We start from the raw sequence: 24,628 nt of genomic DNA on the forward strand, positions 1-24,628 counted from the left end.
TAAGTTGGCACATCCAGGGTTATCAGAGCTTTCATCAAACTCCAGGTCTGCATCTGTCCAGTTCAAGATAATCAGTGGATGCTCAGCTGAGGGTATTTTCAGGCACAAGAAGAATCTGGGATTAGCCATCTGCTAGTACATCAAGAGTAGTGGACTGTATTGTTATAATAAACATGACTCTGATTTAGACATGCTCCAAGGCAACTTTCCAGAGTGGTACTAACCCAGTAAAGTGACAGATCACCTATACTATACCTATGGTTGGGGGCTATTTTTGAATCAAAAAGGCTCTTTCTAGGTTTGACTAAGGTTTTCTTGGCAAGTGATAAGAGCAATAAATCAGGAGATGACTATTTTGCATATATGGAATATATACTTTTTGGTTGTGCTGTGCCTTTACATCTTCTCAGTGGCATGGCCCCAAATGGTGAAGTTGCATCTTCTTAGCTAAGAAAAAGAGAAAATGCTGCTAGGAAACAGTAAGAGAAACCCAGGCACTACAGAACTGAACTTTTAACGTTCCGTTACTGTCCTCTAGTTCAGCAATCTCAAAATCATGCCTGACTAGCAGCATTAATGGGGCAGGGCATGACAGACATTTCCTGTCGGTCACTTTGCAATGCAAAAATATAAGCCCCATTCAGGTGTTCTATGCTCCATGAAATCAACATTGCAGAGTAGGAGCACACATCCCCTGTCCCACATCCTTGCATCCCCTGCCCCACATTGTCTGTGCATTGGGGGAAGCTCTGAAGGGGGGGGGGAGTCTGCGGGGCTCCAGTTCCTGGAGGGAGTCTACATGCGCTTGGTAGCCTTCCCCCTTTGACTTCCCCCAACACATGGGCAGCAAGTTGGTGGTGGTGGGCATTAGACAACTTCACTGAGAAGGCTATCAATGGCTACTACTTCTGATGGCTCTATGCTACTTCCAGTACCAGAGGCAGTGAGCCTACGTACACCAGTTGCTGGGGAACATGGGTGGGAGAGTGCTGTTGCACTCCTGTCCTACTTGTGGGTATCCCATGGGCAGCTGGATGGTCACTGTGTGAACAGAATGCTGGACTAGATGGACCCTTGGTCTGATTCAGCATGGCTCTTCTTACGTGGGGAAGAAATGTGATGGTGGGGCCAGCACATGCAGCTCTGCTCTCTTTCCATGGGATATTGTGTGGAGCTTAGAGCACTTTACCAGGGTTATGGTCCATACGAGTATTTGACATGCTAGTCCCTGAAATGTGCACATGTTTTTAGTGCAGCACATCTGATATTCACAGTCCATGCAGGCCAAGGTCTTCATCCCATTTGCTGATGGGACCTTTCCCCTAACTAATGTGAGAAAGTTGGATGACATGCAGCTTTCAAGGGTCTACTTTCTGCTGCTGAGGGAGTGGCCTTCATGAACAGTAGCTGCCTTTTCCAGGGATACCTTCCAGGCATCTGGTTGTGCAGTACACCATCATGCCGAGTAGGAACTGGACAGCTTCTGCATGAATCTGCTGCACACTAAAAGCTGATGAACAATTTGTAGCATTTGCACAATTATACACTTCTAGCGCATGGTTATGTGAACAAGCTATACAGCATGGTGAATCAACATGAGGTTTTGAGATCTTTTCAAATTAAAAAGTCATTGCTGAAAATGCCTGGTGTAGACAAGGTAAGGAGGAGTCACATCTTTCAAACAGACAATTAACAGGAAACAAAATTCATGAACATCTTCAAATGGGGTAAAACCTGCATTTTTCCTTTGATGAAGAATATTTTTAAAAAACACTTCAAGTGTGGTTTTGTTCATATTCTTTGTCTGATCTCCACGTATGATTAGGGATTTCCCTCTGATGAAACAGCACAGAAATATGTTAGCATCAGACTACAGTAGATAAAAATGAAATCACTAGGAAAGACAGAAATGGCTGACAAACTCCATTGAAAGGCTAAAAGTGCAATGCAAGACATGTCTACTCAGAATGAAGTCCCATTGTGTTCAGTGGGACGTACTCCCAGGACAGCATTTATAGGACTGCAGTCTAATCCAGAGTTCTGATTCCTCTTTTGCTTTAAAAGTACTCTGCCTACAGGAATTAACTTGTTTGAAGTGTGCTATCAGAAATGCCAAGTAGTAACAATGTACCATTAGATCCAACAAACATGCTACATATGCATTAAATACTTTGGGGGAGCAATTGGTAAGAGAAGCTTTGTAAAATACTTTTAGATGTGGGAAAAGTTTTAACTGAGAATCCAGAAAGATATCAATTGCCAGGGGGTTGGACTCGATGGTCTTGTAGGCCCCTTCCAACCCTACTATTCTATGACTATTCTATGCCCATGTCGAAGACAACATCAGAGCCTCAAGTCAGAGAGAATTTATACAGGAGATAAACTATGGGCAGTATCCAGTGCAACACGAGCACTAACGTGTTGCGCCAGGGAATCCTGTTGCGCCAGCTAATGCTATTGGCATTGCACTACAGGTCCCTTACCCTAGCGCAACATAATTTATGTTAGCACTCCTGTTGCATTGGATAATTAATGCTTTAAAACATACAGGTTAGAAGACAGTATAAAATTTCTCTTGGCAGTCTGTTAAACACTCAGTCCTAAAAGTGATTGGTCTGTCTGGTAGTTTACACAGCAATTCATTAATGTACTTAAAACAGTTTGCATTCTGTTGAAATTGTTTCATCTTATGGATATTTATTTTTTAATTACTATAAGTCACTTTGAGCAAATGTTTTGGAAAGCCAGAAGAAAAAATAGCAATAAGTAACTGTTCAAAGGAGGAAACACTAAGGGTCCTGTTGTTCAGGATCTGAAATAACTTTCCAGTTTGTATTATCTGGAGGAAATGTAAATAGAGCTGAATATGACAAATTATATTACTACTAAAGTCTGCTAGCTAGTACTCTATCCATTCATTTTAGTAATGGCCAGCCATTTTAATTGTTTTGAGCCACTTAGCCTGAAAGAGAGCCAAGACCTCAACCAATACAAAAGGAGGGGGTGGGGAGAGGAGGGGACAAAGTACATTGTCCAGATGCTGGGATAGAACATGCATCTTTCCCTTTTGTATAGGACTCAGAAACATGCAGAGGAAATACAGTTTACAGTTCTTCTCTCACTGTTTCTATGAGTGTCCAGAGCTGCCCATGGCTTGCATTTCAATACAACTGAACCAATATCACTCTGCCGTAGCACATCATTGACCCATTAGTGCAGCCTTCCCCAACCTGGTGCTCTCCAACATTTTGGACCACAACTCCCAGCATTCCACTGGCCATACTGGCTGGGGCTGATGGGAGTTGAAGTCCAAATTATCTGGAGGGCACCAGGTTGGGGAAGGTTGTGTTAGTGAGCCCCATAGCCACATACCTATTGTTTAATAAAGTCAACTCATATCCTTTTGATTGTCTGATCCCAAAGCTTCAGTAACACCACCCCATAATCCCAGACTGGTGTTTTTGACAGTCAGTTGGACTGTTGAACTGTTCCTCCCACCCTTAAATGCACCAGTTCCTGTTTGGTTTTTAGTGGTCAGTTGATCATGTGATACTTCTGAACCCTTTATGGTTTTAAAGGAAAACTACTAACAGAAGGATTGTATTACTGATGTATGGTTTCTGCACTACGTGCAAATGCTGCATTTCAGGATGAGCTCAAGTCTACATGGTCTATTGTAACCTATTTGTAGCATGAAACTCACCTTGTATCCTGTAGATCAGCCTTCCTCCTCCATGCTGCCTGGAGATGATGGGAGTTGTAGTCCAACACATCTGGAGGGCATCAGGTTAGGGAAGTCTGCTGTAGATCATCATTAGTCTTCTAAAGAGTGGAAGCAACAGTGTGTGCGTGCGCACATGCAGGTGGCCACTTTGCAAAAAGACCCTTTTTCTTTTGGTTACAGAACAAGTGGAAAGAATCATTTTAAAAAGCCCCAACAGAACTGTTGCTTCCTTTGTCACCCATAACAACTCAGAAAGAGGAACTTCAGAGCTTCTGGTGAGGCCGTACGGCATGTTGGCCTACCACAGGCCAACATCAGAGTTGCATTTGGCTGGGAAATGGTAAAGGCCTTTCTATGGCTACACCCCAGCTTTGTACTGTCCTCCCAAGACACTCACCTTGCCCCCACACCATTTTTGTTGTCATGCCACAATCTCTTTTGACAGGTATTTGGTCTCATAATTTTTTTTTAGTTGTTTTACTGATGAATTTTAGGTAACATTTTATTATGAATTTTAACTCTGTTAGGGCAGAATTCTATTGCAATGATCACAAGCCTCCAAACCAGAGGCTTGCAGTCATCCCATGCAGGAAGGAGTGGAGGCAATTTTTACCTCCCCATCCTCCTGCCCCGCATTACAGCTAGATGGGCTTTTTTGCTCTTATAGCTGGGGCACTTTGGAGGGGGAGGGAAGGAGGCTGGAGAGGCCTCAGGATAGCTCATATCCTGGCCTCCCCCATTTCCTCCCCTCCCCTCGAACACCCCCTTTCCCCCCTCTCCAAGGTGGCATTCCCAACTTTGGAGAGGCAGCTGGCATGGTTCTTTCTGCACTGGCTGCGAGGGGGAGGGGGACTGGAGATTTGTTTCCTAGCTCTGACCTTGGATCTGGGAATCTGAACTATCCTACGGCCCCCAGACGCTGTCTAGGGGCCATAGGATAGTTCCCTTAGCTACTAATTAAAAGGAGATTGCATTTTTCTTTATGAGCTGTTGGGCACTGTTGGTAGAAAGGCAGGACAGAAGTATTTAGAATAAAATTTAGAAGTGACCATATTAACAAGGAGGAAAAAAATCAGTATTCATATTTCAAGTGGCAAGGAAATTGAATTACTTGATTATAAGCAGAACTGCTGTATTCTCTATGATACATGCTAAGTGTGGAATTAACAGAAAAGATCCACTGACTCAGTTTCTCCAAAAGCGCTGAAGAAATATTGGATCTCAATTCCTTCAGCTATTTAGAACAATGGGATGAAACCCCAGCTTCACCAACAACCCCATATCAAGCACAACTACTATGCAAAGTAAACTTCTCTGCAAGCAGTTGGGCTTTCAAGGCTTCATTTGATATTCCTTGTTCTATCCTCCCCCTGCCCGGGGGAAGAAGTCTATTAACTTTAAAAGGCAAAAAGTGGAGTATATATAAAAACTTGACACCTCTGAAGAAACACAATAGGCAAAAAATATATCCTGTCAGTTGTCACCACATTCAACAGCTTTCACATCTGCACTTTCATCATGGATTCAAAGCAGACACTAAGTGCCGAATTTATTTATTTAAAATTATTTTTAGCCCACCTTTAAGGGTGGAACCCTATCATACAAAAGCAAATGCAAAACAATAAAATTCAATAAAAACAGTGATTATGAATAAAACTAGCAGCCCCCAAATTAAGAAAAGGACAGCAAAAAGGGATGGATCTTCAGTGGTTTCCTGAAGACCTGCAAAAAGAAAGGGCCCGATGAATCCCTGATGAAAACCATTTCCAAGAAGGCCCTCTCCCTTGTACTCACCATTCTAACTGCCCTTGGTGGCATGCAAATGAGAACAGCCTGTGTTGCTGATCTCAGAGTGCAGGTAGGCTGCATCGGCTGAAGGTAGCAGTGTTTCAGATAACTTGGGCCCAAACTGTTTAAGGCTTTAAAGGTTAAAAACCTTTTAAAAACTTTAAAATTGGGCTCAAAAGCACACACTGGCAACCAGTGCAGCTGGCAAAATATTGGTGGCACATGAGCGAGCCAGCCAGCCAGCCCCTACCAATATCCAGGGGACCATACTCTGCCCCAACTGAAGTTTCAGAACCATTTAAGGCAGTCCCAGATATAGCACATTATAGTCCAGCCAATGCGTATCCAGTGCTGTCGTTGAGCCTGCATGCTCTCTCTTGGGCCCGCGGGACCCATTGTGAACGCAAAAGAAAGCTAAAAAAAGGTAAAGGTGTCCCCAACCAGTCGTGTCCGACTCTAGGGTGCGGTACTCATCCCCGTTTCTAAGCCGAAGAGCCAGCGCTGTCCGAAGATGCTTCCGTGGTCATGTGGCCGGCATGAATGAACACCGAGGTGCACGGAATGCTGTTACCTTTCCTGCCGAGGCGGTACCTATTTATCTACTTGCAATTTCTTGCTTTCGAACTGCTAGGTTGGCAGGAGCTGGGACTGAAGACGGGAGCTCACTCCGTCACGCAGCACTCGGGTCTCGAACTGCTGACCTGCCGACCTTCCAGTCTGCAGTTTAGCGCCTTAACCGTTAAGCCACCGCGGCCCGCGTCCTAAAATAACTCTGGAAATGAGCCAAAATGCTCGTTTCAAAAGCAGGGTAGGTCAGCAGAGGTCCTTCCTGCGAGCTCCGCTGACCTCCCTTGTTCTGAAAACTAGTGTTTCAGCTCATTTGATTGTTTTTGGAATTGGTAGCTTCCCGTAGCGCTAGCGGTGGGTCCTGCTAGCATGGAGGCAGCACTGGATACTTCCCCATGACCACTATTTCTAAACTACTGGGAGCACACACTAAAATATTTCAGGCTGCTTCACATATTCGCCTGCTTTCTTAGAAGTCACTCATTTGTTTTTTGGAATTTCAAGGCTGTTCGACTGCCAAACAATTCTATCCAATTTAAAAGGATGTTTACAGTTGTCATTCTTGTCAAAAGATATTGCCTAATAAGCATATTTGCTTAGGCAAGATATATATCAGCATAAATGCTCATTGTTAAAATAATTTTAATTATAAAATCAAAGAAATTCCTCTTCAGTTTTAAACACATCACTACATTTGCCTTGTGAGAACAAGATTTACAGTCATAAGTTGCACATAAAGGGTTTATTTTAAATGTTTTAAGGATAGAGTTACATCATAATTATAAAAATTACTTACAGAATTAAGTAACAGCTTTAAAGTGTTTATACTTCTAAATGCAGAGAACAGGGAACTGTCTACATTGTTAAAAAATAAAAAAAATTAAACCAAGCTCTAGAGATGAAGTCATTTACCTAATTTTAAAATGTGAACACGAAGACCTTTGAACTATACACATACCAAGAACCATCCAAATTGCACTAATGATGTAAAATACAAAAAGCACAGCATTTCCAAGGAACCACAAACTTTTTTTTTTTTTGGTTCTCTGAAATGGTTGCAATTAGATCTGTGGAGAAGCCTTTATTTTTAAAGTGTACCAATTTAAGAAGGTTAAAATGTATCCAGCAAAAACGGCTCTTTTCCATTATTGTTTGGGGCTTTTAATATGACTCTACTTCAACTTAATTTAGGATTTGGCACAAAAAAGCATAGTGTTGAATTCAATTGATTTTTTTATTTCATTTTGAGCGGAGTACATGGTCCCTTCAAACGCTGCATGACACATACAACTGGAAAGTTACCTCCTGTTGGCACTATGTTTGCCTCACCAGTGCATTTAATCCTACTAACCACCATTAAAACAGCACAATAAGCAAATTCACAAAAAACACAAAATAAAAAACCTAAAAACCTAAACATTTTTAAACATGCAACTTTTAAGTTTGTTACACTGAACATTCTACTTTCTAAGCATGCAAAAAAGGGATGGTCTGAATTTAAGTTTGTCTTTTAAATTTTTACAGGGCAGCCTGACATCACGCAAAACACACAATATACAATACTACAGCAGGTAAATGGAGAAAGGCCAGTAACTTTTATACACAGATCCATAGCTTGTGCTACCACAAGCCCCATGATAACTTGGAAAACCATGTCGAACCCTTAGAACAAGGAACCAACATTTAGTTACCAGGGTAACAAGCACTGCATGCAGATCTGAAACATGAGCCTAAAACAAAGCCCAAAGCAGATGGGCAGGGTGTAGAATTAGTCTCAAGTCTAAAAAAGAAAGTGGTCTAAGCTATCAAAAAAGCAGACAATGTGGACACTTAAAAAACCATAAAATTTATACAGAATATAGTTTACTCTAAACTGGCAGAATGTGGTGTATTAAGAGACTTGCAGAACACCCCTCTCCCTCGCAATCGCAAGCTCTTAGAACGCGACGTTTTCGGTCTACTTAATCCTCGGCAAGTATCTTGAGAAATACCTTGGACTCATTGTTTATGTAGCCCATAATTCAAAAGTATGTTTATGTGTATCTTGTGTGTGTTCAATACACTCACTCATTCTTGTGCCACAAATATCAACTTGGGCTCATGGAGCCAGGCTCAGCTTTGAGATTTACATGCAGGACTCTAAAGAGTCAATAGAAAACATACAGATCTGCAGGATGAAAAACACTGGGTTGCAAATCTGCTCACTTTGTTCAAGAACACAGGAACATTTATGACTCAGGTACTCAGGGCTTAAGGACTGCATTTGAGAAGCTCTTCATGGAAAAGACAATAGCCTGCCTTTGGTTGCCCATGTTGAAATACTGGACATAATGCAACAGTAGCAATGGACAAGAGATTTTAAGATACTGTATTTATACGGTGAGTATTTATTACCATTAAAGAGCATAATGAGGCACAAGCCTTAAGGCTACAATATGAATTCAGGCAAAAATAAAAAGGGTTTAAACCACATGAAGTTTTAATATGTATACTCACACTGGAGGTAATCTGGACCTCAGAAAGCTGATCAGCAACACTTTTTACTCCTTCTCTAAACTGTATATAAACAGTGGTGTTTAGTTCTCATTTACTTGTGCAAAGCAGTTCTTCAATAACTGCAATGCCCTGCCTCAACTTTGTTGCTGTTCCGATATTTTTCCACTGATTACTTTAAAAAGCTGCCACATCAACCTACCACTTTACAAAAACAGAAATAAAAAAACAAGAGTGAATTCTGTGGCTGTGCACTGCTTATTTACATCCACAATCTGCTGCAGATGACTGAACCATGGAGACTGCCTAGCTTTCGTTAGGCAGTGCACCATTAGCATGCAGAACCCTAGTGTTCTTTTAATGAAGTTCACATTAAACAGCATACCTCAAGCAAATACAATGTACAGCACAAAAGGCGACAACAGGATGCATGTCTTGTCTGGATGCGCCCCAAGAAGGCCAGGGAAAAAAAAGTAGATGTCTTCTTCAACAAAAAACAGTAACAGGAGAAGGAATGCAGCAGATCAAAATAGAAGGCAACAAATTATTTTCCTTCTCTGCAACACAAGCCTTTAATGTATGAGGACTCTTCTTTCGTAAGGTTTGTCTTTACATGTAACAGATTTCAGTCCACACACAAGTATCTAGGTTGCTAGTTTTGATATTGAGACACCCAGTAGTTGCTGTGTAGTATTCTTTAACGTTAACATGAATTACTAGACTGCTATGGCACCAAGCACCTGGGTTCTGCTAGAAGTTAACAAAAATCCCTACAACAACGAGAACTGAAGGCATTCTTGTTCTAAATACTTTGACCAGGTCCTACATTTGCAAATATGGGCTTTTGCTCTGCATTTTCTCATCAACTGTGTTACATGTATGTCATGTTCTATTTTCCTGCAACTAAAATGTACAAAAGTCTCATGTAATTGTAGCTTAACAGCTAACCTGAACACAGTACACTGATGTTAATTGGGTTAGGCACTCCTTAACACTGCTTAAAACACTTTGTAATCATCTCTGCCCAAACCCTAGAAACAAGAACTGCCAGACAAGAAAACTTAATGTTACATACATGAAAGCAATATAATATCAAGCTACACTTGCATGTGGCAGTTGAACAGTTAAGTGAGAAGCTGAGGGAAAGTTATAATTGGGGAAAAATCAGATTAATGATTACATTGCTAGATCCACTTACACAGCTTGAATTTGCAGCTGCTGTTTTCTCTAACTTCATCCACATCCCCCCTCCCCCCCAAAGACATCCTTCAAGAAAAGGAATTTCCCTACACAAAATGTGTCATGTTCACATAAAAGTCTATTTGTATAGTTCACAATGGAATAGTTTTCCTGGCAGAGATTGTGAGCTCGCAGGGACATTTAAGCTTTCAAATAAACTGGAAAGCAGTTAAGTCTTTATGTCTACAAATTTTACACTGAAGTTCCACAAGTTTGGCAAAAGTTCGCAGAGTGGTGTCTAGGATGTCTTCACCAAATCATAGACATAAATATGGAAATCATCATCAAACTTGATGAAATAGACAGAGGGTTTGGCTTCAACTTGATGAATGACCATGCCAGTCCTTTTTGAGCCATCTTCTTTGGCATATTCCACTTGTTTCCCCACTAGGCTGTCCACAACTTCACCAGGTTCCCGTTCTGCTGGAGGCGAATCATCTGAGAATACAAAGTTTGAGTTACGATACAAGATAATTTTACAAAACAGTCTCACAATCATTGTCAAGAAGTTGACTAGTAATCCATGCTTGGTTACAAGCAAGCAATTTAGTGATTGCTTCAACATTAGCAGGATGTGTATGGCAACATGCTTCAGTCACAACAGTTTTTGCCTCCTATCCCAAGGAAAATAAACCACTGGATATGCATGTTTGATAGTAATGGCATTACTCTTATCTAATTTATCTGTAGGTCACAAAACCATTTCAAGAACTGTGACAAATAAAGATACAGTTAAGGCAGGAATACATTGAACTGGTGTTGTATAACCTCATTCCTGGCGGTTTATCAGATGTTGGGTATACTACTGATTACAATTCAGAAAACAAATAGAAAACTAGTTTGACTACATACCTCCCCCCTCCCACACACAGATAGCTAGTTTAACAAATTCCATGTTTAACCTGAATTAAGTGCCAGTCTAGGATGAAAAAAAAATGGGAAACCCATGCCTGGGTTTCTTTCGCTTGTTAATGTGTATTTGCTGTACAAAATGTTCTTAAGTACCACAATTCACTGTTTTAAAAAACGAACAACTTCATACCCATAGCTTGTTCTGGACAATTCCATGAAGACAATGACACAGAGGTGAAGATTTAAAAATGCTGCAAACTGAGTAAAGTTGGTGTGGTTTTATAGAGAATTTTTTGTAGATCAATAATTCATGCTTGTTTAACCTGTGCCTTGCTCATATCATCAACCAGAAAGTGTGAAATGACTAACAAAAATACAGTCTTCATGGACAAAGAACCAACTTATTAAAATGTAGGTAGTAAAAGAGAAATGTTATACGAAATGTGCATAATGTATCCTAAAGAGGGAACTTAGGGCTTTGTTTCCTCCAATCAGTAAGTTTTAAAAAATGAAAATTAGAGGGATGAGTACTATGTATTCTGTAAGTAAATTGTGATTCTATTACCATAAAATGTGCTGGTTTTTTTTTTTAAATAGTAACATGTGCAACAAAAACCTCCCAAGTTATTAAGCAAAGACAATTTTAATGATCTTACCTTACCACAATATGTGCATGTATTACTTTAATGTCTCTGTTAATGGTAACAGAATAATTTTTCATAGTGAAAGAATCACCACAACCTCAGCAATGGAAATCAGCTTCGTCTTTGGCTTGAGCTTATTCTGTGCACGGTCCAACAGAAAGTGGTCAGTATTTGACCATCAATCACAAGCCCATAGCCAGTATTCTGCACTGAGCTACAGTGGGTCTACTTGTAAGTATACTATATAAATTATGTTCTTGGCTAGCAAGCAACACTACAAAAGGACTGCTACCTGTATGTCTGTTTATCTTCTGATTAAATTAGACCATGTAGAGAAAAACAAATATGTGCAAAACCCTGAATAATGAATGCACATGGCTCAGAACCCCAATACCTGATGGAATGCCTCTCCTAGTATGAACCTGCCTGTTCACTACAACCATCATCTGAGGCTTGTCTCCAGGTGCGTCCTTCAAGGGAGGTTCATAGGATGGCAACATGGGAGACGGCCTTTTTGGTGGTGGCCCCCCTACTGTGGAATGATCAGTGAGGTCCACCTGGCAGCATCATAGTCATCTTTTCGGTGCCAGGTCAAGACATTCCTCTACTACCAGGCTTTTGACAGCATATGATAAGGCTTTTTAATGATCCTGGGATTTTATTGTTGATTGTTTTACACTGTTTGTTTATTTTTGTATGTTAATGATTTATATTATGTTATTGTATTTTTATAGCTTTATTCTTTGTAAACTGCCCAGAAAGCTTTGGTCATTGGGTGGTATATAAATGTAATAAATGAAATGAAATGTAGTTTACAAGAGGGAAAAATAGTCAACTGCCCAAAATTGTGGACTGGGGTGAATTCCCATATGATTGTATTAAGTGCAAAAAGGGATGTCCAAAAAAGATCATTCCATTATTTAAGTATTTTGAAAGTTTCAAACTCTATAATATTTAACTGTTTCCCAAAAATATGGCCTTGCAGGAGGATATGTTCTTTCCTGTGGGTGTATATAGGATCAACTTACAATTGTGCTCACGGCTACAATAATTCTGTTACCCTTGGAACTGCCCTGCTGCTTATCAAAAAGAATAATTAGCCTAAAATCTCTGTTCAAATCCCTAGACCAGGGCAAGCCAACTTGTGTTTTGGCCTACAACTCCCATCAGCCCTAATTAGAACAGCCAATAGTGAGGGATAATGGGAGTTGTAGGCCAAAACATCTAGAACACCACAAGCTGCCCATCCTTGCCCTAGATTCTAAGTAGCCATTTGATAAACAATTGTTCTGATCACATGTAAACCTTCAGAAACACCTAACATTTCTGGCTAGTGTCAAACTAGCATAATACTTCTTTTTTAGCCGTATGCTTTGCAGTAATGAAGGCACATTTATACATAACTTGGATGGTCACAGAAGAGGAAATATGTCTTTTCTACCACCCCCTTTTGCATTGGAGGATCACACTGGAAAGGAAGTACCACAAAATGCTCTCTAGAAAGCTGCAGAAGACAACTTCAGACATATGAGATGTCCATGTATCTATGACTTGAAAGCACTCTGATGGTCAAACCCAACAACCCATACACTTGAAGATTACAACTGTAGCCAGAGGAAATCACAAGTGAAGTCACACTGACAAATAAGAAAAACTGTTTATTACTTTAATATGTACAAACAACCCAAGTACGAACACCTTAACTATGTATTAGAGTCTAAGTGAACCCCCTCTTTGTTCTGGGATACCAAAACACTGGCAGTTACAATGGCAAATAGTGGGATATGATTTTTCCTGTAGCTGGATGCAAGATCTGTAGAACTCATGGGGTGGTATAATTACACAATGATAAGGAATATTAGGAACACGAGGACTTAGACCACAACCTAGGTAGCTCTGCATAGGCTACATAGCTAACATCAGTGGTCAATTCTTTCTCTCCTTCCCTCTCATAACAAAGACACATCTCTCCAAATGGCAAGCTGCCACTGAAACCTGGAACTTCCTATTACATGCAGAACATTCAACATCACATTAAAATCATTAGTTGTACAGAGCATTCTCTGTTCTTCTCTGCTTTCTGTCTGTCTAAAGCATATGAACACATTATATCAAGTTATCAGGGTGGTTTATAACAAGAATGGTTTCTCATGTTAGTACTCCAATTCATCTACAAACCCTCATTGTTCAAACCTCAAGCATTTTCAGCATTTTCTTTCTTTATATAGAGTATAAAACCATGGTCAACTTACTGGAATCAGGCATAATACGGAGATCACCTTCTTTATAGTCATCTAAAAGTTGGTACATGTACAAGACAGGATCCTTCTCATAGGTAATATAAAACCATGTGTTCATTATAGGTGCTCGAGCCAAGACCATTCCCCTCCATTCATCTTTTGAGCCATCTTCTGTCTCAAACATATGTTCTACTGCTTTGCCAATCATCGTGTCTGCCAGGTGGGCATCACTGATTCGAGACGAAGCTGAAAAATAGACCAATAGCTGCTTAACATTTTGCTAGAAGCATGGCTGCTACATCTTAAGATGCCAGAAAAATAGTATTCTTAATGCAACAGACTAAAGAAATTTCCCTGAATTCAAAGTTAAATCATTCTTCTGGTTTATCCAGGCTGAGGTACAAGCTTCTATCCATGTTTACATAATGAACGATCGCGTGCCATCATATTCAGGTGAGGAAATTATTTCAATAATCATACTGCAGAGACTAAAGGAGATAATTCTGATTAGACATACTGAAGAAAACAAATGCATTGGGAACTGAATGAGCCTCTGTTTTTAGAGATGACCATAACAAGGAGGGAGTGGCCACAAAACCTTTACTGAATTGTTAATGTTATGGAGAATATTGAACTCACTGTTTAGAACAACCTGGTCTAGAACTTGATGTTAGACATTAATTGCCAACTGAAAAGAGATGAAACACTAGAAATGTGGTAATATGGTCTGCGATTCAAATAAAATGGTATATGACATGCTCAAGTCCTAGGGAGCACCTCAAGTGGTTTTGCTAGGTTCTGGTTCCAGTATTAATAAATAAAGGCCTGATAAATATTTTATCGTGTGGGGTATGTCAGTTAGGAATAGCCATTACTTATTTGGAGCACAAAAGGAAATAAAAGAGAAAGTCAATTGAGTTTGAAAGACATTAACCAATTTTTCTAACCAGCTTAGCATATCAATATCTAAGGAAACACACAAGCATATTAGGTCCCACAGGGCATAGCCTAATAAAGCAAGGGGTCTCAGTGCTGTATCTTATTCAGCAAATGTTTGCCAGTGAGGAATAAAGTAGGAATGCTTTACTAGGCTCATAATGAGACCACTGCATACAACTCCATTCAAATCTGTCTCCACGGTTAGGCAGCTGTTTTCTCAAAATCCAAATCTAATTTTACCTTGTATGATATATGCCTCAACACCAAAGTAGCTCTGCTGGATCATATTAAAAATCCATCAAACCTTGCATCCTGTTTCCCAAAGTGGTCAACCAGATGCCTCCAGGAAGTCCACAAGGGGGCATGAAAGTATAACAACCCTCTCTTGTTTTTGCTCTCCAACAAAAGGTATTCAAGGCATACTGCCTCTGAATCTGAAATATGCATATAGCCATCATGACTAGTAGCCAGTGACAGGTATCTCCTCCGTGTATTTCCATGGTCTCTTTTTAAATACACCTAAGCTAGTGGTCACTACCACATTTTATGGCAAAGAATTCCATAAATGTTCTGTTGTGTGAAGAACTAATTTCTCAGACAGACAAATCAGTTTTACTGGATGACCAAGTTCTAGTTTTATGAGAGAGAGAAAAGAATTCTCTATTCACTTTCTCCACGCCATGCATAATTTTTTTCAAAGCTCTGTCACATCCCCCTGAAAGAAGCTGGCTGCATGGGATGCTCCTTGATCCATCTTTATGACTCAAGGCACAAACTGCTACCACTTGCCACTTATGCTGGAGTACCAGCTGAGACCCTACCTGGACAGAACCCTGCTCTAGTAACCTCCATTAGACTAGACTAGACTAGACTACTCTATGTGCTCTATGGGACGGCTCCCTTTGAAGACAGGTCAGAAACTAGACCCAGTAAGCTAAGTAAGCTAGTCAACACATCTGAACTAACTGGAATGGGGCATTATCATATTACACCAATGCTATGCCAGTTGTGCTGGTACCCAGTCTGTTTGTGAGTCAATTCAAAGTGCTGGCTTTGACCTTTAAAGTCCTTGATGACTTAGGGACTGCCCATCTCTATATGCTGATCTTTGGTAGAGGACCTTTTGTGGGTGCCCCTGCTGTCTGATGCAAGGCAGGTTGCTACCACGGAGAGGGCCTTTCCAGTAGTGGTGCCCCAATTATAGAATGCTCTCTCCAGAAAGGTCTGCCTTGTTCCTACAGTTTTGTCCTTTTGGCACTGTGACCTTTCTATTTGCCCTGCTCTTTTAGACATATTTTTAGCCCTGCTGATTGTTGATCTGGCTTTCAACATCCTGTTGCCTTTTAGTTTGTGTTTTTATACCTATTTGGATTTGCACTATTTGTATTTTAATTATTTTTGCACTTTTTATGTAAACCACCCTGGGAATTTATTGAACAGCAGTATAAGAGTATCTATAATAAATAATCTCTGGACCAAACGATTAGTGGTTAGGGGAAGGGGGTAGGGCCAGGGGAAGGGTGTGTGGCTATCTGGGAAATCTCAGAGGGCTGGACTGGAACCCCAGAAGGGATGGATTTGCCTCCAGGCCTGAGGTTTCCTATTCCTGCATTGTTACAATATTTTCTTCTTTGGATGCCTTCCTGATTTTTCCTCATTTCTAAATCAACCTCAATGTTGAGGTGTGTCGTGTGTGTGTGTGGGGGTACAGAAATATGATGACAACACTAAATTACTTTTTATACCTGGTGGTGCCACCCACAGCAGTTCTGTGGAGGAATCTATTGCTCTTATATTTTCTAGTTTATTGAATTCTCTACCCTCTGTGGGCACACTATTGATGGTCACATCCAAGGAAATATACTCCCTGATTTGCCCTGAGCTGGATTCTCCCCAGCTCTTGTCTGCTTTGAGAGCCTGCAATACCAGCAATACCAGGCATCTGATAACCTCCAGGCTGAAAACCTTAATGGCTGTCCTTAAAAGCCCACTTAGAAACTCCAATTAGTTCAAATGTAGTAACCTGCTTATTAATGTGAGACACATTGGGAGCATGTTACATCTGTGCTAAGATATTTGCAATAGCTCCCAACTGATTTCTGAGTACAATTCAAAATGCTTGTCATTACCTTTAAAGCCCTAAATGGTCTTGGTTGAGCTTACCTCAGAGCATTCTTCCCCTACCCCATCCAGTACAGTGACACCAACTGCGGGGGCCACTGCGGGGGCCTCTTGTCTTATTGACAAGAGGCAGGGTCTTTCCTGTAGTGGTGCACTCATTACACAATCCCCTCCCCAACAAGGCCTACCAGGCCAGCTTGGTAAGTCTGTTTCAGTGGACTTTGGGGGATGGATAGGCGTTGAATGAATTATTTAATGAATTGATGAACATTTGTATATACTCTGTAATCTGCCAGACAGGTTTTTATGTTTTGATCTGCTGCTTTGTAGTTTATGAAAATGTTCTTGTACTTTAAATTGGTAGTTTGTTTTATTGTTTATATTATGATGTTGGCTGACCTGAGAGCTCTGTGAAACCATGTTTGCAGAGTAATGTTAAAATATGTAAACTTCCCACCTATATTGCCATATTGCAGAGAATCATTCCCTTCTTCAGTCTTTGGCAACGAAAGCCAACCTTGATGCTTACAAACCAACACATTCAGGCCCCATCAAGACACTTACCAACTCTGTCTGGAAGGACTTCAAGTGCTGAAACCCTCTCATCTTTGTGCAGTTCTAGTCCATAGACACAATCAAATCCATCATATTTAATAAGGTAGAGAGAGGGATTTACAGGAACCTGGTCTAGGACTGTGCCTTTCCACTGTGTCACAGGTCCACTCCCTTCTTTCCATCCATGCTGTATTCTGCAGCCTACAATATTCCTTCTGGGTTGAGAAATAGGTTTGCTTGGTCCCACGTTGTTTCGATGCTTTCTGTATTTAAATATAAAGCCATAAGCTTTAAAGTCAGTTGAACGATTCCAATATATTCTATAGAATGAAGCACCTCAAACCAGAGTAGGCTTTTACACAAGTCACCTTAATTCCTTAACCAAAATTATACAAACTTATTTTCAGGAACATGTCCAGGCCACACTAGACCTCTCTGTGAGCAGTGTGACACACTGAGGGATGGCACTGAAGCTCTCTCTCATGTCAAATGTCTCCAGAAATGGAAAGTGGAGACATCCTAGACCACGTGACAGCTACTTCATGTATTTCCAGAATTGTCCCAGAACCCACGGAAGAAATGAGCCCTGGATCAACTCCCAGAAATGCTTCTACCCTAATTCGGGGACTATGGTTTGGACCAGAGAAGTTCTAGCCCAGGGGTAGGTTACCTGGTGCTCTCCAGATGTTTTGGAGAGCTCCCATAATCCCTGACCAGTGGCCATGCTGAGTGGGACTTCTGAAAGGCCACCAGGTTGCCTACCTGTACTCTAGCCCATCTCTAGAAATAGAGTTATATATCTATAGCTAGAAAGATACACAGATATATCTCGGCCTCTTCATTTCCCACAAAGGTAAAGGAGACTCTTTACTCTGGCTTGGATTGCAAGAGGCACGAAGTTGCTTCTCCTCATGCAACAGGGATTTTCTGTTTCCCCGCTTCTGAACCTAACCCCCAAAACCTTCTTCCTCTAGAACAGCTTTGTCTGCATGAGGGGCAGCAGCCAGGGGTTCTGGAAGAACTGGATCTCCCATGCAGGCACTCAACGATTGCCTTCTGCTCATGCATATGGGACTTGGGAGGCAAACCACAGGAAAACAGGTAAAGGGCTACTTAGGGTAAGCTCTACTAAGGAAATATTTGATGTCTGGCTAGTTAAGTCATTGTCAGGAAGTCTTAAGGCTAAGTGTGTACTGGAGTATTGAAAATGTGATTATGATATTTCCTTTTAGCTCAAATAATTTCCCCAAGTCCGACGCAGGGTATTTCCATTGCACTTCAGAGGATTTTCTGTATTTCACAGGGAACCTCACGTTAGTTTACACAATAGTTTTCACTTCTTGTCTCCTATCCATGTACTTTCACAAGTGGAATACAACATAAAGCCTGAAGAGATCACAGACCTTGGCTGTGGAAGGTCTGTGATCCTAGGCTGGTAATGGAAAGATCACTGCAGTTTACATTGCCCAGATTTGTTTTTCCCAGCTCACTGAAGTGCACATTTGGGAAAAGGCTGGGAGCTCTCACGTGAATGATAAGAGTGAACAAGTCCCTCTGAATGAGGCTTGTGCAAGCTGAAGTTGATGTACTATAGAATCATAAAAGATGGTATCTTTACTTCTAGGGTCCAAGAAATGTTCTACACATGTGCTTTATTTTCAAAATTCTTTGTTCCATTTTTTAAACATAAATCATCATCAAGTGCTACACAATGCAAGGTCTTAAAATTCTTAATTACATATTAGGGCTGCAACCCGATTGACCTTCACTAGGTCTTTAGGAACAAAACATTCACACAGCTTCTGAAACAAAATAGCAAGCCTCAATAAAATTGACACTTTTAAAACTACAGATCTACCACAAAAGTTGCAAAACCTCAGATTAAGGTTTACAAAACCACTTACTTGTGGGAAGCTCTCTTCTTCATCATGCTGGCAGACACACCTGCATGCCCTGCAAGAAAGAGGTCAACAGTGACTACACTAGCAGGCATAGGTACATGCAGGTTTAAGCTCAAAATTTTTTCTTATCTCACACAGTATCTGCTTGCTGTGGTTACAAAATTCTCACTTTAACACAGCACATGGATTAAGTCCAATGAAATACTATTAAAACCTAATTAAAACCTAATTTAATCAGCTCTGGTCAACCAAGCTTTACATTTCACTTGTAAGAGCATTACTGCCACCAGAAGACCAGGTTCAGACATCTGGGCTGTGCAGTTCCCTTAGCAGGCTCACCTGGGTAGAGTAGGGGGTGTATTCTCTGTCCTTTGGGGGTTTCTGTCCAATGTCACAGCTCAGGACATCTTTTATATACCTCAAATAAGACACCAAACATTGTTTATTGCAGTTTGATGGCCATTTGGATAGAGTCCATATCTAGTGGTGGTGGTGGCATTCTTTGTTCTTATCCTGGGCACTGATAATCTCATGACATGAGACAAAAGTCCAAGGGTGGGATCCAAACTTTGACATGCTTAGAGTAGACCCACTGAAATGAATGGGACTTAAGTTAGTAATGACTAACTTGTCCCACTGATTTCAATGGAACTACTCTCTAAGCATGACTGAGTCTGAATCCAGCTACATATCTGGCCTTGCTTTTGTCCAATTTCTTGTTACAGAAGAAACCAGTATTCATGCTGCAACCCACCATGGCTTAAATAAACCATGGTGGGCTGCAGCGATCATGCAAACTAGCCCAGAGAGAGAGAGAGAGAGAGAGAGAGAGAGAGAACGTGGTAACCCAATGGTCCAAACGTAAGACTCTTACGAGTCCCCTGGACTGCAAGGAGGTCAAATCAGTCCATACTAAAGGAAATCAACCCTGAGTGCTCATTGGAAGGACAGATACTGAAGCTGAAGCTCAAATATTTTGGCCACCTAATGCGAAGAGAAAACTCTCTGGAAAAGACCCTGATGCTGGGAAAGACTGAAGGCAAAAGGAGAAGGGGACGGCAGAGGATGAGATGGCTAGATAGTATCACCGATGCAATGAATATGAACTTGAGCACACTCCGGGAGAGAGCGCAGGACAGGAAGGCCTGGCGTGCTATGGTCCATGGGGTCACGAAGAGTCGGACACGACTGAACGACTGAACAACAACAACAACCAATGTCCACTCTGTATCAAAGCCATCTCTTTGATATTCTAGTATATTTTATAATAAAGTCTATATTCTCTGATTCAAGCCTTGGTTTGTGATCAATAGCTAATATCCCCTTGGTTAAATATGAAACACAACCTCCTCGCAGTTATATCATCTCTAAGCCCAAGATCTATATTTACATACGTAGGTCACTCACATGTGTTATGACAAAGAGGTCTTTGTTCAGAGGTTCTTTCAAATGTGCTTTCTGTATGGAGGAGACCCTTGATCACCAACAGCCTATTCAGATTCCTCCAAGAACAAAATGTCATCTCAGCATAGAAAAAGATTCAAACCCTAGATATAGACGTACACACTTTTTATATTTGCCATGAATCACTCACACCAGGCTTGTCTTCCTTTTACTGTTAAAATATCTGCATAAAAATACTCAGTACAAGGCTTATAGGTGCATAGATTCAAACACATGATACATTCAAAATCCCACTAAGTTCAGGCTTAAGCAGAGCAAAACCAATTCAGGCTTACCAGTCTTCTCCCTACAGGCAATTAAAAGGGGGGTAAGCTCTCTCTATGTAAGACAGCTCCACTGTCCCTGAATTGCCTTTTTATACCTTTTCAAACTCTTAAACATGTCTAGAATGTTTTCCTTTCATTCATTCACTGATGTCCTATTAATAGTTTGCCTTTGCCATTAAGATACATTCCTAAGGGTACATTTCTCTTCCTAAATAACTATGTCTAAACAATATAACTAAAATCCAGACCCCTTAATAATACCTATTACTATAAAAACATACTTATAATAACATTTCTGAACCTCATAACGTTACACGCATGTATGTGACAAAAGAATTATTTCTCCTACCACACACTGCTTGTGTTTTTGTGTCTCCCAAAACAAATCCCTTCTATTTACAATCTGAGAAACTCTTGATCCCCTATGTGATCACATTCCCAATTTTATGGTTCTTTTCTGACTTTAATGGCAGTGTAACTGTTTTAGTTTACATCCTCTGCTCTGGTATCTTCTATTAGATAACAGTACAGAAAGCTAATTATCTATTGGCTATACCCTGGTACCTCTGTCTCCATCTGGAAAGGATCAGAGAAAAGGTATGTTCTTCATTTTTTAAAAAACAAAGCTGTGTGACATTGGGTCTTGGAATCACATCAAAATATTTTTATTCAGAATCTGCTTAGAGGCATCTGATTATCGAATTTCCTAACTGCATAACCAGGACAAGGCAGTCCCAGATGTGTGACAGCATACACTTGCATGTTGGCTGTAATGTGATTGGGACACATGGTAATACCACCTTGGAACAGAACGAGCCTATAGGGATATAGAGGCAGCAAAATATTTCTGTGGTAAAATGCAGAGGGAGAATATTTTAGACACAACTTGAAAGATCCTACTGAAAAAGGTGTAGTCATACATCCTCCACTGAACAGGTTAATTAGTTGAACTGGAATAATCAACTACCGTTTTTCATAAAATTTTATGAAAAACTATTAAAGTCTTATCTCCACATTTATAACACATGCGACACCATCACAATTAAGTCCAGCTTTATGAACAGTCCCTGAAATTTCAGAAAAAATGCTGATGATATCCATCACCTTGACATTAAATTCTCACAGCACTTCCCCTATGAAGAGACACACTTATCTATGTTTTACTGACTTCAGGCTGAAGGTCTTTGAGAAGGAGGTGATGCCAATTCAGATTTCTAACCTTGAGAATCAGCAAGCTGTTTCTCTTCACAAGTTATTACAGCCTTCCCCAACCTGATGCCCTCCTGATGTGTCAGACTGTGACTCCCATTACTCCCAGCCAGCATGGCAAATGGCTATGCTGGCTGGGAATGATGGACTAATGCCTTTTTCCATTGTTTGGGTTGAACTGTGATTCCTAACTCTATGTTCTGTGCCTGCTTTAGTCTATCCAGGCATATTCTAATTGTACTTTGACAATTGGTAGCTTCAGCATATATGTTTCCATACTAAGTCATTTCTGGAAAGTTAGGGAACCCAACCTTGCATTCTTCTCTCTCAGATCACAACCTCTCCCCATTTTGACTGCCAATGCATTTTCAGACCTCCTTTGGTATGTTTGCTTACCATCTACGCAATTTCCCGGACTTAAATTTGATATGTACAGGTAATGCAATACTGTAGATTTGTCTCAACACAAATAGTTATCTTTGGAACTAAGTGGCTTTAACCTTATCTGAAGAAATATTCTGATCATGGGAATACTATGAATGCTTTATATCAGCTAAAGTCAAAACTAGACTGCAGTCCAACTGCAAAAGCAGTCTAGCTGTCCTAATAAATTAATGTTTGACCACCCTGACTAATGAAGCAGCCAATCATGTATGTTCCATTTCTAATGCTAATATGCAACATTCCTCACATTAAGAATATTACATTCTATTATTTATTTATGTACATAAGCCACCCTGTGGGCAGGGCATATCTCATTACCATCTACATAAAGTGCTTCTGAGGCAATGTATAAATAACAAGTATCAAGACATGCCATGCCAGCCAAATTATATCCTTTCCGGGAACAAAGGATGAATTAAAAGCAGATATTCTTCAGGTATATGGAGTCATTCTTAACTGTGCATGGTGGCGTTTGTGTGGATAAATCACAATTGTGTCAACTGAGCCCGCTTCTCTCATCATGCCCAACATACATATACAAGTGCATAGTGGCCTGTGTGTAGCTAAAGCTTGTATAGGGTGCAATCTTATGGCCGCTAGACAGCGTCTAGATGGCCATAGGATCTTTTGGTTTCTGGGAACCAAGCTTGGAGCCAGCACTCTGAGTTTGGTTCTCAGAAACCCAACTCCCACCCTCTCCCCCACTGCCCCATAGGCAGGGTGATTTGTCCCTGCCTCCATGCTCATAAGCGGGCAAAAAAAGAGGCATTCCTGGGGGTAGGAAAGGCAAGGGACCACGGAATCACCGTTACAACGCTTCCTATGCGCCGTCTGCCCACCCACCCCTCTACACACCTTGGCTAGACAGCTGAAATCGGCTATCTAGCCACAAATGCAGGGTGGCCGGAGTGCAGAGGAGAAGATCCCCTCCGTGCTCCATCCACCCTGCATTGGATAGTCGGCCGCTTCCAAGTAAGAAGGCAGCCGACTTTCCCCACAGGATTGTGCCCTTAGACACCACAGAAATAGGTGACGTACAGGCTTCTATGCACATGTAGTGCCCTACATAAAGATGTCAGGTGTGCAAAGGGGGCAGGGTCAGACAGCACGATTGCCATCTTCCACCTTCTACTTCTAACATGAGAACTTCTCTGTATAGGGCTTTTGTAGAATCCAAGCCAAGTTCTCAGCAGAATGAAGCAAGATTAAGGGCACATCTGACCTACAGGGGAGTCTCACACTGGAGGACATCAAAAAAGAAGAGCAACACAGTCAACAGTCATCTAATTAAAGCCTTATTACTGGAAATTATGTGCAAAAATATTAGGGTGATTAAGCGTATGTCTTAAACAGCTGACAGTTTTCTCAAAAACTTTCTGAGCAGCTGGTATGGATTCTCTTTAGAAGCTAACAATTCTAAAGAACAGCAGGAGCATCACCTACCCTTTGTTTTAGTGGTTCTTATGTCCCTCTCGCCATGTTGAGCACTCCAGTATGAATGTGCCAGTGTATATACTTGCTGTAGAAGTTTAGTGTGACAAGTACAAGAAACTAGCAGAACTCTTAGGTACAGGGATCTGGTCTCCAACACCTAGAAGCACCACCATGCCACATATGGATCTGCAGCCACTAATATTTGTCAACTACTGGTGGGATGCATGGAACCATTACCTACCTGCATCAGCTCTGGATCGCTGACCTGGTGCCTTTCCAAATGGGGTCTTCATTCATCTGTATTTAAGTGAGCAGCAAAGCTGCTGAACTAGGGTGAAAATCCAGTTCTAGGTGGCGTTGTGAATTTCTCCTCAGTCTTGGAATAGTAAGTGTAACAATCCAAAATCTAAACCAGGATTATCTTCACCCCACAGACGCTCATTCAGTTATAATATTCTGCAAGAGAAAGAGATAGCCAAATCAAGGACTGCTAATCACCAATCTGCAGGATGATAAACAGAAACCCTGTGTGTCCAACAGGGCCAACAAAGAGCTTCCTGCCTGCCTTTCCCCTCCTCACTAGGCAGTACAACCTCCCACCAACCTCTTACCCCACCATCCACATTCTAGCACCAATAAAAAGGGTCACTTCACTGGTGGCACTGCAGTGCTGCTCTCACTCTTACTCTTTCTTGTTTGGGTTGAACAGAGTATTTAATCAGATTTCACCTATCTGCCTGAGGAAAGC

At 41.0% G+C, this 24,628-nt stretch overlaps 1 protein-coding gene across 15 annotated transcripts in view; it reads right to left on the minus strand.

Annotated features, from left to right (window-relative positions):
* Window positions 1–3,602: 3,602 nt before the first annotated feature.
* SPIN1 (spindlin 1) overlaps window positions 3,603–24,628 on the minus strand; it is a 51,707-nt gene continuing 30,681 nt past the window's right edge. For 7 of the 15 annotated variants that reach the window (XM_084834058.1, XM_084834054.1, XM_084834057.1 and 4 more), the window contains 5 exons: window positions 20,471–24,336; window positions 19,067–19,115; window positions 17,172–17,425; window positions 13,560–13,793; window positions 3,603–10,249 (listed from right to left, as the gene is read on the minus strand). In XM_084834058.1, coding sequence (XP_084690184.1) covers window positions 10,050–10,249; window positions 13,560–13,793; window positions 17,172–17,425; window positions 19,067–19,115; window positions 20,471–20,585 — 852 coding nt within the window. In that variant the 5' untranslated portion in view covers window positions 20,586–24,336 and the 3' untranslated portion in view covers window positions 3,603–10,049. Of the gene's footprint in view, window positions 10,250–13,559; window positions 13,794–17,171; window positions 17,426–19,066; window positions 24,337–24,628 lie in introns of all 15 variants that reach the window. The other 8 variants (XM_084834063.1, XM_084834062.1, XM_084834064.1 and 5 more) reach the window with 4 other exon arrangements.

This window comes from Heloderma suspectum, chromosome 2 (genome assembly GCF_057233095.1).
Source record: "Heloderma suspectum isolate Gila_16-S chromosome 2, 16-S_ref, whole genome shotgun sequence".
NCBI lineage: Eukaryota > Metazoa > Chordata > Lepidosauria > Squamata > Helodermatidae > Heloderma > Heloderma suspectum.